The sequence below is a fragment of the Ptychodera flava genome, chromosome 3 (genome assembly GCF_041260155.1).
Source record: "Ptychodera flava strain L36383 chromosome 3, AS_Pfla_20210202, whole genome shotgun sequence".
NCBI lineage: Eukaryota > Metazoa > Hemichordata > Enteropneusta > Ptychoderidae > Ptychodera > Ptychodera flava.
The window spans coordinates 43,406,608-43,422,306 of NC_091930.1; the positions used below are offsets into that span (position 1 = coordinate 43,406,608).

Consider the following 15,699-nt stretch of genomic DNA (forward strand, 5'->3'; position numbering starts at 1 on the left):
TAGTGCAAAGCCACCATAAGTTATAATACTTTTTTGTGGCGGAGTTTGAGGGTTAAAAGCAATGTTTAATCAACTACCCTCATGATTTACTGACAGGATGAACATGGTCAACAAACAAAGACTACAAACACGAATATATACTTAAAAAGCCAAAACAATTTTTATTTCAGTTTTAACTTTGACGTGATTCTACTTGATAAGAACAAAGTCAGAAAAAAAACAAAAACAAAACTGAAATTCTGAGTGCGATTAACATGCTGCATGCACTCACAATGAACAGAATGAATACATTTAGTGTCTATTTACAATAGGAAAAAAAATGTTGGGATATACAAGAAAACAATACATTAAAATAAAACAAGGTCTTACAGCTAACAGAAAGGGTCATCACAGGAGAGAAGTTTCTCACTGGAGCAATGATAGAATCTCCTGACAGACCTTGTTAATAGCGACAACATGAAGAGATTCGCTGTAAATTTGGGGAATTTTGAATGAAAACAGCAACTATGCGTGTGTGATTTTTTTCCAAGTCTGAATGTTCTGGAACACCAATCCTCTGCTGTGGCTGGTTTGTTTTTCAGTTTTTACCGATAAAGCGAAAAAAAGAAAAAAAAAAAAAAAAAAAAAAAAAAAAAAAAAGTTTTTCAAAATGACAACTGCAAAAGAAGAGGACTTTAAAATTGAATCTTCCATTATAGAGCAGTCTTTAAAGGTATACAGTCACCTGTAATCTAAATATGCCCATATATGGTCAAAGGGGCGTTCCTTGGTATTCAAAATGCCCATGTGAGGGCACTGTTTTTAAAAAGCGGCCACCTGCTTAAAATCTGTGATTGGTTAGATTTTCCCTTTCCATGGTAACTGTGGCAAAATTAGAACAGGTGACAGTATACCTTTAATAGCGACGTGTGTCCATGGATAGATAAAGCAAATCTGTCTCTACACCATTATATCATTGATATCTGATGTAATACTGAAAAAAGGCCAGAATGGATTTTGCATAACAAACGAGCTTGACCGCTGGCTTTACAAACACCATATTATCATCTTTCAGCACATGTCACTGTCTAAAAACAAACCAAATGCAGGGGAAAACTTCTCATGGCTTGTTCTTCTCAAAATACATGATTGCACTGGTACCAAACTTTAAACTATGGCAAGAGAGTAATTTTCTGTAATGACATTGTAGACATAGTTGCAATGATATGATTTTTTCAGGAAAACATAAATGATAAGGAGAGTTTGTTACAATCCACTCTTAAGGTAGAATGTGCCTCGGGGTAAGATATTTGAGCTCTCAAATTTTCACAATTCTTTTCTGATCAACCACTTGTTGGGGTTCATTTTAATGCTCTTGGTGTACAAAACGTTTTCACTGTCTTAGTAAATCCAAAGTCGAAAAACTTAATTTTCTCCACAGAGTTAACACAGGGATGGCGGCCATTTTGAATTTCAAATCTGGGCAAATCTCGGGTAATTTGTTTCTCTACTACCAAAATTTTAACATTGATCCCTGATTTTTATCCTTAATTTTGGAAAAGAATGGCTGAAAGATTCGTTGAGGAAAATTGAGCAAAATTCAAGGCTTTCACTTTCTTAGGCCCATACCGCCTTAAATAGATTTGCCTCCCTTTCTCATGACATGTTATTTGCAGCTACGAACAGGGATGACGGTAACATGATTATTTGCAAACAATTGCTGGCCTGGAGTGCATACATACTATCGTGATGATATTTTTATACAACATGGGTTGTAACCAGACAATAATGATTTACAAGTAACAAGTGGATACTATCAAATTTGACCCAGAATTATTGCTGTCTAATTATGAGTGTGAACTCGATCAATCAGTTAAAACAAATGTGACCATCAGACAGGAGGTCTGCATAATAACAGTGATAGGACATTATTTTTAGTTTGATCGACCAATTTTAGTCTTGGTATGATACATGTATGATATGATGTGTGTGAAGGGAGACGGGGAATGCGACACCTGCTCAAGATGTGAAAGTTGGTGCAATTGGTTATTGCTGGGTTTGCGTGACAATCAACGTAATGATCACCACCTTGCTGACTTGTTTTTGTGGTGTTTGGGTCCCTGCATCAACATGGGAACTACTTCCAAACGCATAACTGACGCATTCTGTGTTCAACAATAGACAAAGTATTAGACCCCATGATGTTCTGGAAAGGATATACCATAGCCAGGCCACAAAGATATTTTCTGTGAGCTTTCACTGTGTTAAGTTGGGCAGTAAATGCATGCCATGTAATGGGACTTTTGTCAAAGACTGTTCTAATGTAAACGTATACGACAGCCTTCCTTTAAGCCTGCATCATGTGAGAGAAATAATTGAACAAAATTTCATTCAAGGCTTTTTTGCTCAGCCAATTAACTCTCGTGTGCGGGATATCTTTCATGAGATTTCTTGTTTGAGCAATTGAGAAAAATAGCCAGTATTTCTGATCTTTTTCTTCGCGAGCAAAAATTCTCACTGTGTGCGCCAGAGACAGAAATATTCCTGATGTCTTTGTCACTTAAGTGCATTCCTAGAAATCACATACTACGTATCGAATGAAGCCCCATATATTGAAAACAACAATTCCTCAACAAATTGTACACTGGCTGAGTAAAAGTATTTGAAGTTGATGAAGGGAGGGTGTTCTTTCTTGTGCTGTGTTACAATGGGGCAGATAGAAGGTATAAAACAACTTACTTTTAATAAATGAATTTTTTTTTCAAAATGATAATTAGGCCCTCTGTATTTGTCTCCATCTCACTTGTTACAGCAAGCATAAAAAAAAAACTTCATCGCTTACCCCTAATTGGCTGAACGACACCATTTTACAAAATATCGGTACTTTACAATTGCGTCCACAGTACAACGATCCGTACTGCTGTGCTGATGCGAACAACATAGCGAAATGAATGTGTCAAAAATAACCAACAGAATTTAGTGATAAATGTTATAATACAAAACGTTCAGCATTGTGACTCTATTTCAACGATGATAACATGTTAAATAAGTCCCTGCTGCATCTTTATGCAAGTTATTCCTATCCCTATATAATCAAGTTCTCCGTAGGTATTGAATTGTCCCCCAGAATCCCATCATACAGGATGTCTGCCACTGCTACGATGTAGACGGCTTTCCATTTGGGTTGTAAACACCGCTCTGAAGAACCACCTCCATGACCTCGGCGTATCTCTCCCCGAGGTCGTGCGACTTCCGCAACCGGGACATTGTCGGCGTCTTCAGAGTGCAGGCGTCGGCCGAGACGTCGATGAGTTTGGGTAAGAAGTCCTGGAACTTCTCCTGGAGGGATGCTGTGATCAAGAAATAAACAGAATTTGTCTTATAGGATGGAGACATTTCTTTCTTATCAATACTGACAACTGGGTAGATGAGTGAGGACAGCTGATGATTGGTTGGACTCAGTGATGTCACAATAATATGACAAACATGTCTTTTTCTGATATTTAACATTGACATAACTTCACGATCAAAAGTTTCTTGTGATATCAGAAAATGGGAATGTTTGTCGTTGAGAAGCAAAACCTTTGCCTAAACCCTATACATCGCTTACGGCCTCCGACCCAACAGAGGGGTCGGAGGCACGGAGGCCGTAAGCGATGTATAGGGTCTAGGCAAGCAAAACCTATGATCAGCTTCTTCATCAAGGGTATGATCAAACTGCTGAACAAATAATATACAGTGTTAACAAGTTATTCATGACACAAGTCCATCTGTCAGTCATTAAAATACAACCAAATGCATTTTAGTGTATCGAAAAACTGATAAAAACAACAGTAAAATCGATGAGGTCAATTGCACTGTCAGGTACAATTATCGGCTGGGCAGTAATAGACAAATCAACTTTGTCTGCAAAAGTTGAAACATTGTCTGGCAGGAGGTCAGGCGCTGGTGCCAGTGTTTGTGGATTGGGTGATATCGTTTAGACTACGTCTGACCTCCTGCTAGACAATGTTTCAACTTTTGCAGACTGAGTTGATTTCCTACTACCGCCTAGCGGATAATAGCACCTGACAGTGTGATACAGTCTTTCCTCATAAAATAAAATTAAAAAATTGTTGACCACAACGATTTTAGTGTTGTGCCACATCAATTTTACTGTTGCTCTTATCGGTTTTTCTACACACAAAAATGCATTTGGTTGTACCTCTGTATATCTTACCATTGATTTCTTGTCCTAGAAAGCTATACCATCTATCTCTAATGTCTTCAGCAGCACTATTGTCTTCAGCGTACTTAGAGCTAGATAAGATCCCTAAACACGGCACTACGTATTCTTCTACAGTCTTCAACGCTTCATCGGCTTCTCTTTCATCATCCGATTCAAACGATGATGCACACTGATCATTCAGTTGCTGCAGGATACACAGAACAACATCAGTCATTTTGGTCACAAAAACTCTCAGTTTTCAAGGGCAAAAGCAGTGTGTGCATTGTCATTTTCAAACTGGTGTTATAATTCAACATTTCATCAATACAAGCGACCTAGTGACCGATATAGCCCCGCTGTGTTTATGTAGAGAATAACTATTGTTGACACATATGTTGATGAAAAAGGTGGGAATATTTGATAGCTCATTTCAGTGGCCAGATAAAAGATGGCAAAAATAGATGCAAAAATACACAATTAAAGATTTCATCATAATTTGAACATATCCTATTAAGATACCCATAAGAACATGTCAACCGAAGCTATCAGACGAGTAGTTTTTTGAGAAAAATTTCTGACCAAAAATGGCAAAAATTGCCTTAAAAACACAAATATGCAAATTTCACCACATTTTGCACAAATCTAACTGAAGTCACCTTAAGTAAACTGCATATCAAATTTCAAAGCAATCGGACTTGCGATTTCAGAGGAGAAGGCAATTGTTCACGGACAGACGACGATGATGACGTAAAATCAGCCTATTTGATAAGCTTCGCATCTCTGACAGCAGAGCTAATAAAACCTAAATTTACAGCAAATCTCTTCATGGTGTCACTATAAACAATGTCTGTCAGGAGATCCTATCATTGCACCAGTGAGAACATCACTCCTGTGGCGACCCTTTCATTTAGCCGTAAGACCTTGTACTGATGTGTGCCTGGAAATACACTGTAATTACCTACGATGTCGAACATTTCATTTACAAATTGTGGTTACATACCCATCATGCCAAGAGAAGATGTGTCTATGGAACACATAAACAAGGATAGATACATACAGACATGTAATCAATAATGTATACTTACCAATAGACACTCTCTTCTGTACACTGATATGAGTCTGTCATCTACTGAATAATACTTCTCCTCCGGTCTGAGACTTGCATTAAATTTATGTGCATAAACAAAGTACGGCAGTGCTTCCAGGTAACTGTAAGACACAAATTAAGTAGAAATATAGTTGTTGAGGAAATATGAAGGGTTGAAAAAATCCTCACTGAAGTGATATTCCATAAACAAAAGCTCTTCTGCTTCTTGTCACATATCTGTCACTTATCCATGGAAAAAACTTCATGTTTAGATGCTAAATGAACATCACAGTCACGCACTTGGAAACTTTCATACAAGGCAACAAAAGACAAAGAAGATGAGCACTTTATTCCTCTTTAGGCTATCTGCTGTCTCCTATGATGAGTGGATTGAAATGATGAGAACATAAAAAAAATATTCTGTTGTATGACTCTAAAATATCTTTGGGAATTTTCACTCCGCCACAGGATTATTCATTCGTGTTACATGAAGAAGATCAAATAGAAACAGAAATAGGCATTCAGTGTATGAATTAGGACTTACTTTTCTTTGTTATGATAGGATTCTAACCCTAAAACAAGTAATGATACGGCTTTCCTAAATGACAAATAGTCCTCGTGCCACCTCTTATATTTCTCCATGTCTTCCGGCGATAACACCATGGAGTCCATCTTCTTCATGGCTGCCTTCTTGATTGACTTGCAGCTGAAAGTGAATGTTCCAGTATGTGTCAAAGTGGTTCGATGGTATGGCAGACGTGTCCATGAATGGTAATTTCATTTCTGATGTCAATGGCAGTTGATAATAGCGAGCGCAGCGAGAGCGGCCGAAAGACTAATGCGTGTACAAGAAATTTAGAATGGAATCTCTATGTACCTACGAGTTTGAAAAGAGAGCACAGTTCACATGGAGGCGGCCATTTTGAATATTTTTACACGGATTGCGTGAAATTAAAGATATCATCTACCACAAAAACTACTCGACAATGTGTATTGCCGACAAAAGAATCTCTCTGTTCCAAAGAAAGTGTGAAATTTATTTCAAAATGACTATTTTCGATCACTTTCGAAGGCCCGGATCTGTCATCACTAGGCGCCGCCATTTTGAAACAAGCCTACTCTCGCGAGAACGAACAGTCAACTCACGCGAGAATTCAAAATAGTGTGCTGAGAGCTAGCTACCGAAGCGACGCGAATATCAAGTACGTGTTTTACATTAGACTGCCTCTGTTCCCGCCCCTGTTTAATATAATAAACTGATCGGAATCATATAATTTACCAGTTTTAAATAATTTTCGTCAGTGAACTTGCATTTCCGAGTTAAATTGCTATAAATGTTATTCTAAAAAACAATTGACAACAATTCAACCTCAACGAGTCAATGGCTAAGTTATGAATCATGCATCAAACACAGAAATTAGCATGCTATTGCCTGAAAACATCAATGACGATATACTACGCTGCGCTCGCTCTCAGGTCAGACCTGTTACATATTATAATGAGAATAATTACAGTGAAAAACTGTTAAGTCACTTTACTGACGTCATCGAGGTTAAGGCAGTTTGTGCGTTAAAAATGAAAGACTTTTAACTATTGCTCAAACTTTCCTCAAGCAATTTTTCCACCATTCTCTTACAAAATCAAGAATAAAAACCGGGGGTCACCATGTAGAATTTGGTACTAGAACAAGCAAACTACCCAATATTTCCCGATACATGTATCTGAAATTCAAAATGGCTGCCATCCCTGTGTTATCTCTCTGGGGTGAAACGAAATTCCTAGTTTTCACAAACCTAAGCTGGAAAGAGCCTTATTTATTCAATAAGCTTTAAAATGAGTCCCCACAAGTGGTAGACCAAGAGAATATTGTGAAATTTTGAGAGTCTAAATATCTCTCCCTGAGTCATTCTACCATAATGACAATCCAATTCATGGGTAGATATCAATCAATGATACGCATACTATTCACAGTCGGGGATAGTGAATTACAAGGCAACAACTGACTGAATTCAACTGTAAATAACTGAACATCAATGGTTGAGTCATGAATACAGCCCAATAGAAATGCCAGCAGGTTGTAATGTAGACTATTTCGCTCACCTGTTGTCAAACGTCAATCCTTTGAAAGCAAACTGTTCATATATTGTCCGTTCTATAACAAACAATGGGGCTTTGTTTTTGAAGAAAAAGATGACCCCACTCTTGAGGCGGAAGTCCTGCCTAGGGTAGGACGGGTCAAACTTCTCCGCTATGGACTGCAGTCTTCTAAACTCATCTTGGTATGCCTGGAAAATTTATTTTTTTATTTTTTTATTTATTAAGAAAGCCTTCGGGATCTAGTCCCATTTACAGGTTTAAAAAATAAACTCAAAACACAAAACTACAATTACAGACAAATACAGTCACAGGTTGACAGAGAAGCATTTCAATGGAAGGAAGGTGGTACCTTTGCGTGCCGATGAAACCACATGGCAGTTGGTGATCTCTGAAGATCAGTAAAAACTTAAACCTTGTGGTCCTTTTATCAACAGGGTCCATACCTTTAAAAGACTTGAATTCTGCAATTTTCAAGGAATTTCAAGGTTCAAAATACCATTTTCCAGACCAGATATCATTTTTACAATATATCAATTTTTTAAACATATTTTACGATACCATGACTGATCATCTTGTCATTTTTGAAAATTAAGGGTGGATTATCAAATTTTCCAGAACTTCTCAAGACCAAATTTTCATTGTCAAAGTCATTCAAGGACTTTCCCATGAGAGCACAGACCCCGTAATCAACCACTGGCTGTACCTTTGTGTCATTCATTCGAGGGAAATGCTTAATCCGTGGTTCTGAACGAACAACAACGTGCTCAGAATCCTTAAAATCACTGAATTTCCACGGAACATTCTTTATTGCATCAAAATCAAATAACACTGAGAGGCCTGAGCTTGTTGCTACAGATTGCAAAGTAAGTTTATCATCATCATACTTATCCATTCTGCTCAGTAAGTAGTTTTCACTCTATTTGCTATTTGGCTCATTCTCACTGATTAGTGCAGTGTAATTCTCACAGCTTTTGTCTTGTGCTGAGGGTAAAACGGTACATGATACTGCAATGCACTGTGGTTCAAAAATCAAATTCGCACCGCAGCACGAGTCTGAGATTGTGATATAATAAATAATTTTACCACAAATGAAATATCTGTCATGGCAAAACATTCTACTTATTTGTAAAACTAGCTAAACACATGCATCTTTTCATCATTTTAGGCATTTCGGGTATGGAATTCCTGTATAACCTGAAATTTCACTTTCGCTTCTGTAAGTTTTATGTGCTTTACCTGTAGAAATCCGCCATATTGAAAATATTGTCGACTGCTCTAGACTTTTACAACTTACTTAGGAGAAACAATTATAGTCAAGATGCTGTGAACTGGAGAGGAATGCGTGGAATAGGGAGAAACCATTACAGTGTAGGGAGGACAGGAGGCGTTACATTTACCTCTGTGAGAGCACCAGACTTGAGGTACACCGCACGATGCGGGCGGGCTTGCTGGCGGCGCCTCAGATGCTGCTGCTGGTGATGATGGTGAGCTGGGAACCATCTGGGCTTGTCCAGCTGATGTTGTAGTGTGTGCTAAAAGAAAAAAAATATGGAAATAAGTACTGCAATCATCTTTAAAATTTGGTTGATATTGCTACGATCAGTGAGAATTGAACAATTTAAGAAGTCAGAAATTTATACACTGCCTTGTCTGTCATGAAGATTTCATTTTCTCATAAAAGACATTCAAACCCCTCCTTTTGTCTATGGTAAATAAAATCACCAAAAAAACAATAGCAGATTTCTCTTCAAGGTTGATAACAATTGGTATAGGACACACAAGTAACTTGAGTAATTTACTTTTGCTAGAAATATCTGATATACTTTCGTCAATATAATTCATGACAAATATAAAATGAGTTTTGGATGGTAAACTTGCCTGCTAGTAGAAAGTATACATATATTGAATTTAAACAGCCATGGGTTAAAAACCTTAAAACTCATTACATGTGGTTCATTTTGTTATTCAAAACATGTATTGGTGTGGGAGAGGCATTGAGATCTTATAAATAAACAAACGAAATGATCTCCAATATTTGTGAAACAATATCAGTGACGTCAGCACTTCAAAGCACTTCACTTTGTTAACATTTCCCTGTAAAGCACCCATTCCCTGTCTTACCCTGACAGTCTTTATCTCCCAACTCTCTCCCAGTCCCCCTCTACATCTTCTGTGTTACCCAGTGAAAGTTTTATGGGAGTTTTTTGGTCGCTATAGCACCGAGACTCTGGATAGAGGACTGGGGAACGACTGCTGGCAAATTCTAGGACATATTATAACACATCCATCAGTGGAAATCTCTTGGCACCAGGCCAATAGTTTAGAAACCTGCAACCGACCAACACAAAATCATGTAATCGTGGTAGCAGAATTGGCATATTAGTAGGTCAAAGACTGTGTGAAATAGTAGGATATCAATTGCTACAGAGACTTACAACAATAGTAGTACAACAGTCTGAATATCTGTCCCTGAAGGTCATGTAACCAACCCTGAACTAATGTGACCTTGCAAGTTTCCCTTCAATCCTATGTTATGCAATTAAAATGTTATCTTCCCTCGTGGATGAACACATTATATTTCACTTATAAAATGATGAACAAAACTGAGGATTTCATCGCAAAGTTTTTTAGCCTTGTAAGACTTGAAGGAGAAGAATGCATCTTGAATGCATTGATATGATGATCTTTGTAATTACACAGCTAATTATTTTTTGTTTGTTTTCTGTTTCAGACAAGACGCATTGTAATTATAATGCATTCACAGTTATGTAGATTTGTTTTATTTGTGACCCTGTTGAAATAAATTTATCTTTTAAAAAAAATAAGGGCCTATAGATCCCCGGCTTTGTCCTATGTATTTCTTTCATGCGTTCTGAATCAAAGTTTAGTGACAGAGGCTAGACCAAAATTCACATATCCTATTCCGGATCTGAAAACCGGAAAGTCGATCACAGTAACCAACCCTGAACTAATGTGACCTTGCAAGTTTCCCTTCAATCCTATGTTATGCAATTAAAATGTTATCTTTCCTCGTGGATGAACACATTATATTTCACTTATAAAATGATGAACAAAACTGAGGATTTCATCGCAAAGTTTTTTAGCCTTGTAAGACTTGAAGGAGAAGAATGCATCTTAAATGCATTGATATGATGATCTTTGTAATTACACAGCTAATTATTTTTTGTTTGTTTTCTGTTTCAGACAAGACGCATTGTAATTATAATGCATTCACAGTTATGTAGATTTGTTTTATTTGCGACCCTGTTGAAATAAATTTCTCTTTTAAAAAAAAAAATAAGAGCCTATAGATCCCCGGCTTTGTCCTATGTATTTCTTTGCGTCTGTCTCTCTACTTGTCTGTCTACCGGCCAGTTCTGTCCATCCGTCTGTCCTTTCGATCCGTTTATACCTCTTTGTGTCTGTCTCCTTCACGAAGTAATGTACTCCCCTCACTATCTGCTCCGCTTGCAACAACGACTTGCGCCTTGATAATTCATAAATTGCAAATCGATATCTAAAACAGCAAATTGTTGGTGTGTGCAGGACACTGGGAGAATACACTAAACCGCCAGGTTACAAGACGTTATTAATCATGGTAAGAGAGTAAAAAATTACCAAATTTATGAATATGAATACTGTTGATAAAAATGTAATATTTCTGTCAGTATTGTATAGTAACCTAAGTACACTATTGCACTTAAATCCTGAATGACAATTAATGTTGATGTCAAATTCACACTGTTGTAGTAAAGAGCCGTATTAATAAATTTATGTGTGAATATTCTTGTTAATAAAATCACTATTCAGGTCATTATTTATCTTTGGAAAGTACCCAACCGCACTAGAATGCTGAATGATGATAAGTATTGATGCCAACTCCACGCACTTGCAGCAGAGACCCTTAGAGTACTCTCTCGGCTGTCTCTGATAGTAATACCGATCGTCATTCAGGATTCCAGTGCACAGCGATACTTTCGTTGGCATACAATCATTATAGAAATACTCAAGTTTTATCAACAGTATTTATATTCATAACTAATATTAATTTTCTTCCACTATCGCTAGCACTAGTAATGCCTTGTCCCCCGTGACGACGGACTTGCTTATTTTCACATTACTTTTGCATTTTAGAACACATTTCTAACAGAGTCTAATGTATATCATGTATTTACATCACCACTACCTTTCAAAATGATTAAGTAAGACAAAACTTAACAAGGCATGGCAGTTACACTACAGGTTGTACTGTCCGTCAGTATTACCAATCAGATCAGTCAGATGAAATTCGATATAAAGTAAAAAACAAACAAACAAACACCGATCACCATTCTTAGGAGATAAACACATCGAACATTTTCCTCCTTTAGGATAAGTATATGATGGCTGTCAGTGTTGAAAATGGAAACCGATAACAGTACCTGTTGTATCATCAGAGAGAGTACGCCGTCATGCACAAGTCAGGCTGGCATTATTTCTTAAAACTCATGTAGCTCTGCCACTGGAACATCCACTTAACCAAGGTTGTTGTTTTGTGATGCAAATCATCACGTTCATACCCTATTTGCTTGGTGCATAAGGTGTATGCGCGTCGAATATTAAAGATTTGAACTGTTACTCACAAAGTCCTCGCGGAAACGTGAAACCATTCTATTTCGAAACCAAAGACAAAATATCGGGGTCACCAAACAAATCTTTGTACAAGAGAAATAAATTTACCTCAACTTTTCCGGTGTTTGAAATTCCAGATTGGCTAGATGTATAGGAATTATAACGCTTCTCTGTATATGAATGTAAGCATACACCTTTAGAAAACTTCATTCGGTCGGGTTGAATTGTAGTTTTGCTGATCGTCTGATAATTATCCTCGAAGTCTCCTGAAACAGATTCTGAAATCAGATAAATTATGAGATTATTAGGCAATTCCACTGTTTGGAGGTAGACGCTTTGCGGTTGCATACCTACCAGAATTCGCTAGACTGCGTCAAATTAACTGTTTGTTTACAGCATCACGAGGCAAGGTCATACCGTACCGTATACATAGCGAGATAGAACGTACTCAATATATTTCATTATTTCATCTCCTGGTCTTTTTAATTGAGCATAATTTTGTTCGGTATTTACTGCAGTTGTAGAGAGCTTCATCAATATCGATACACATAGCACTACAGAGAGAGAGAGAGAGAGAGAGAGAGAGAGAGAGAGAGAGAGAGAGAGAGAGAGAGAGAGAGAGAGAGAGGGACCAACTAATTGCACGGGACACTTGAACTGATATCGCCACTTTTATGGACTATTGGACAGGGATTAAAACAATAATTGTGTCTGTGTCTATCAAGGTCACTGAAGTCATCGATTCGTGCAATGCTGAGACATTCGAATGCTTTCAAACGCTTTCTCTTGGCCGTCAATATTATATCTACTTTCACTTATGTCCTTACATGATCAACTTCAAAGTGTGGTTTTCCTTGTGGAAAGCCAACTGACTGTGTTGTCATTGTTGGTCTGACCTAAATAACTTGTACAACTTCTGTATTTACTGAGCGTAGCGTCCGCTGTGACAAGGTAATTTAGTTATTGCTATAGTAAGTGTGCGTCTAGGACACCGAATGGATTTTGACAAAGTAATGCCAATTGAAACTCACAACATCTTTAGTCGAAATGTGATAATTACCGCGCGGTTGGACAAATGGGTCAAATGTACCAATTAGAATTAGGTTTGCTTTACGCAGACGCAGACGAATGGCAAAGAGAAAGGCTGTCAAGAGAGTTAGTCACGTTGCAGACATTGAACAAAGTGTTAATGAAAGGTGAAACTTCTGCTGTAATGACAATCTTTCGATGTGATATCGTAGGGTAGATATTGTAGGACTGAATCAGACGAAGCCACTGGAATGATGATTAATTAAAAAATTGGAAATGTTAATGAGTAACTATAGCGGCTGAAAAACATGATTGCTTACAAGGCAATGCAAGCCTTATTTAAATCGTTATGTAGTGGCTGATTTACAGGTTGCTGAACTCGTTTGACAAATATATCGACTTCTGCTACTATTTTGATCTCTTTCGCTGACAAGCAGAAGTTATAAACATGACCACAAACTGGTAATAACATTGACGTAGCTGAGTGATAGGGTCTGATCGCGCATAATATCCACATGTACGGGGGATGATCTAATGGTTTAGTTTCGTGTACACGAAAAATCACTGCATGTAAGATGTACGCTTACGAATACAGGCGAAGACGGGAGAACGCCTGACAATTAGTGTTATATCTATGAAGACTTGCATCCAGCACCCTGTTTTTGCTTCTTGTTGACCTCTCGGCGGCTATCCCCAATGGAGGGCAGTGAACCAAACTACATGGCAGAGAGTCCGCATGTGCAGAGTAAGCTCTCAGTTGCTCAGGGTATTGTGAAAAGGGTATGGTATGCAAAGTGCTAAGCTAACGTCTCCTGGCTTATTTACCTATCCTTGGAGACCTCGCCCACGAATATATATGGGCATCATTGTACTCAGAGCTCAAATATCCAACATGTCCATACGTGTCTTTCATGAAACCCGTGAGTCACCCACCATTCAGCCGAGTAGAAGTAGACATTGTATCATTCACAATGGCGTCAGCGTTTACACACCTTATCTCGTGACCTCACAAGACCTTTGTCATTTACTTGGTGGTACTTAAATAGTAGACATACAATCGTAGCTGTAAATTCCTCTCTCACCGAAACAGTCTTGTACCGGACCCTAAAACTTGCATACAACCATTCATGTTGAGATTTTTTTTTAAGTTTCTGCACGGAATTGTTTGGTGGAATTGTACGTAGGAAATCTACTTCTCTGGGTCTTGTACCTTGAGGTTTTGCCGATTCATTTTGATTCATCAAGAATAAAACACAAAAAAAGTCTACGCGTATATCTACACAAGAATTAAATACACATGAATAATTCGCTTTGTTTTAAGATACTTTGCATCGGCGCTTTAAATGTCGCCTTCATGGTAGAAACATTCTGCACCGATGTTCTTCACAATTGGCAATAATCCAACTCCATTATGTAGCGATAAACCTAGCCATGATGTTTGTTGACCTTTTAGTACACAGGTAATCAGTCTTTTACCGTTTGAGAAACGAATCTGTAGTTTGACTGCAGATAAATTACAACTACTGAAGGATAACAAGGCATAAATGTAAATAAGCACAACTCTCCAGGTACCAAACGCGTAAAGAGTGCTAAAAATAAACTGCTGGTGACATCACTCCCAATAAATTTTGGTTTCTGTATGCTCCTGCCATCATAACTTTTGAGTTATGTTTCTCTATCCATTATAGGTCAACATGATCAAACCGGTGAGGTCATATCTTGCTTATGGTTAGCCACTGGACCCTTAACCGTGACTCGCTGATAAACTAACGGTTTGGGACGTCACGAGAGCAAATTTTTGGCAGTCTTTGAGCGATTGAGTTATTCGGGTAGGCATAGAGCAGAATAGTTGATTTCATTTAAAACAGTTAGAAAGGGTAGTTTTTCGTGCGCGGTCCGAATCGAGACTGCGGTCGCCGTGTTTCCCTTTGAAAGTCAGCAGGGTTGTGATGGGAGACTGTGTAACGCCGAGAACACAGTACGCTAGCTACCTACTCAGCAGGATTTTTTTTAATGACCGCTGAGTGATTTCGATATCTACGTAAATCTGTGGCCGAACGATTGAAAGGGAATTGAATTAAACCACAATGACGACATGGATTTCTCTTGCTTCTGTTATTTACGTCAATCGCGTTTTGTCGATGGATCATGCTGAACAGCTTGCATGGACCAAAATTTTGGGGTAGTTCTCTTTCGGAGAGGTGATGGCCCTGAAAATGGCTGTTTATGGTTTGATTTTTTGATTTGATTTAGTTCTTCTTCTTCTTTGCCAATGCCTGGCACAGTCTCGGCATCCGCATCGTTTTCCGTTTCCAGAAACTGCGACAATATTTGCTTGTACTTAGGCAATGAAGGTGCCATAATGTACCGTGGTCGCACCAGGTAGGTAGTAGACGGTCATTTACCTCCATGGTTGTACCTGAACGTTTGTACCTGCACGTTTGGTCAAGCTTTACTTCAGGCTGTCAATAGAAGGAAATATAGTAGTTTGACCTCGTTCCCAAACCCATACTGCGGAAAGTAACTTTTCACATCGCAACTTACATGTAACTAATCTCAGAGGAGGGGTATACATTGAAAGCGGGCAGAGTTTAGGCCAGCATGTAAGCTAGACAAAGCATAGCAGAATTCACAGGTATGCGAAAAGAAATAACTCAAATGTCAAAAATATGAATTTGCCGAACGAGTT

The 15,699-nt window shown here is 38.1% G+C and overlaps 2 protein-coding genes and 1 long non-coding RNA gene across 3 annotated transcripts in view; all 3 read right to left on the reverse strand.

Moving 5' to 3' along the window:
• Positions 1-5,006, reverse strand: part of LOC139130098 (indolethylamine N-methyltransferase-like) — a 64,010-nt gene extending 59,004 nt beyond the window's left edge. The window contains exon 1 of the mRNA XM_070695818.1: positions 4,996-5,006. The gene's annotated coding sequence lies outside the window, so the exon portion shown is untranslated. The remainder of the gene's footprint in view (positions 1-4,995) is intronic.
• Positions 139-9,212, reverse strand: LOC139129325 (ubiquitin carboxyl-terminal hydrolase 25-like). The gene is made up of 7 exons (XM_070694959.1): positions 9,150-9,212; positions 8,768-8,902; positions 7,374-7,558; positions 5,818-5,979; positions 5,272-5,395; positions 4,199-4,391; positions 139-3,329 (listed from the first exon to the last, which is right to left on the reverse strand). The coding sequence occupies exons 1-7, from the start codon at positions 9,210-9,212 to the stop codon at positions 3,136-3,138; spliced, it is 1,056 nt and encodes a 351-aa protein (XP_070551060.1). The 3' UTR covers positions 139-3,135.
• A 255-nt stretch (positions 9,213-9,467) lies between these two features.
• Positions 9,468-13,737, reverse strand: LOC139130100 (uncharacterized). Its single transcript, XR_011551782.1, has 3 exons — positions 13,598-13,737; positions 12,090-12,259; positions 9,468-9,698 (listed from the first exon to the last, which is right to left on the reverse strand). It is a non-coding gene; the product is annotated as an uncharacterized lncRNA (long non-coding RNA).
• Positions 13,738-15,699: the final 1,962 nt, after the last annotated feature.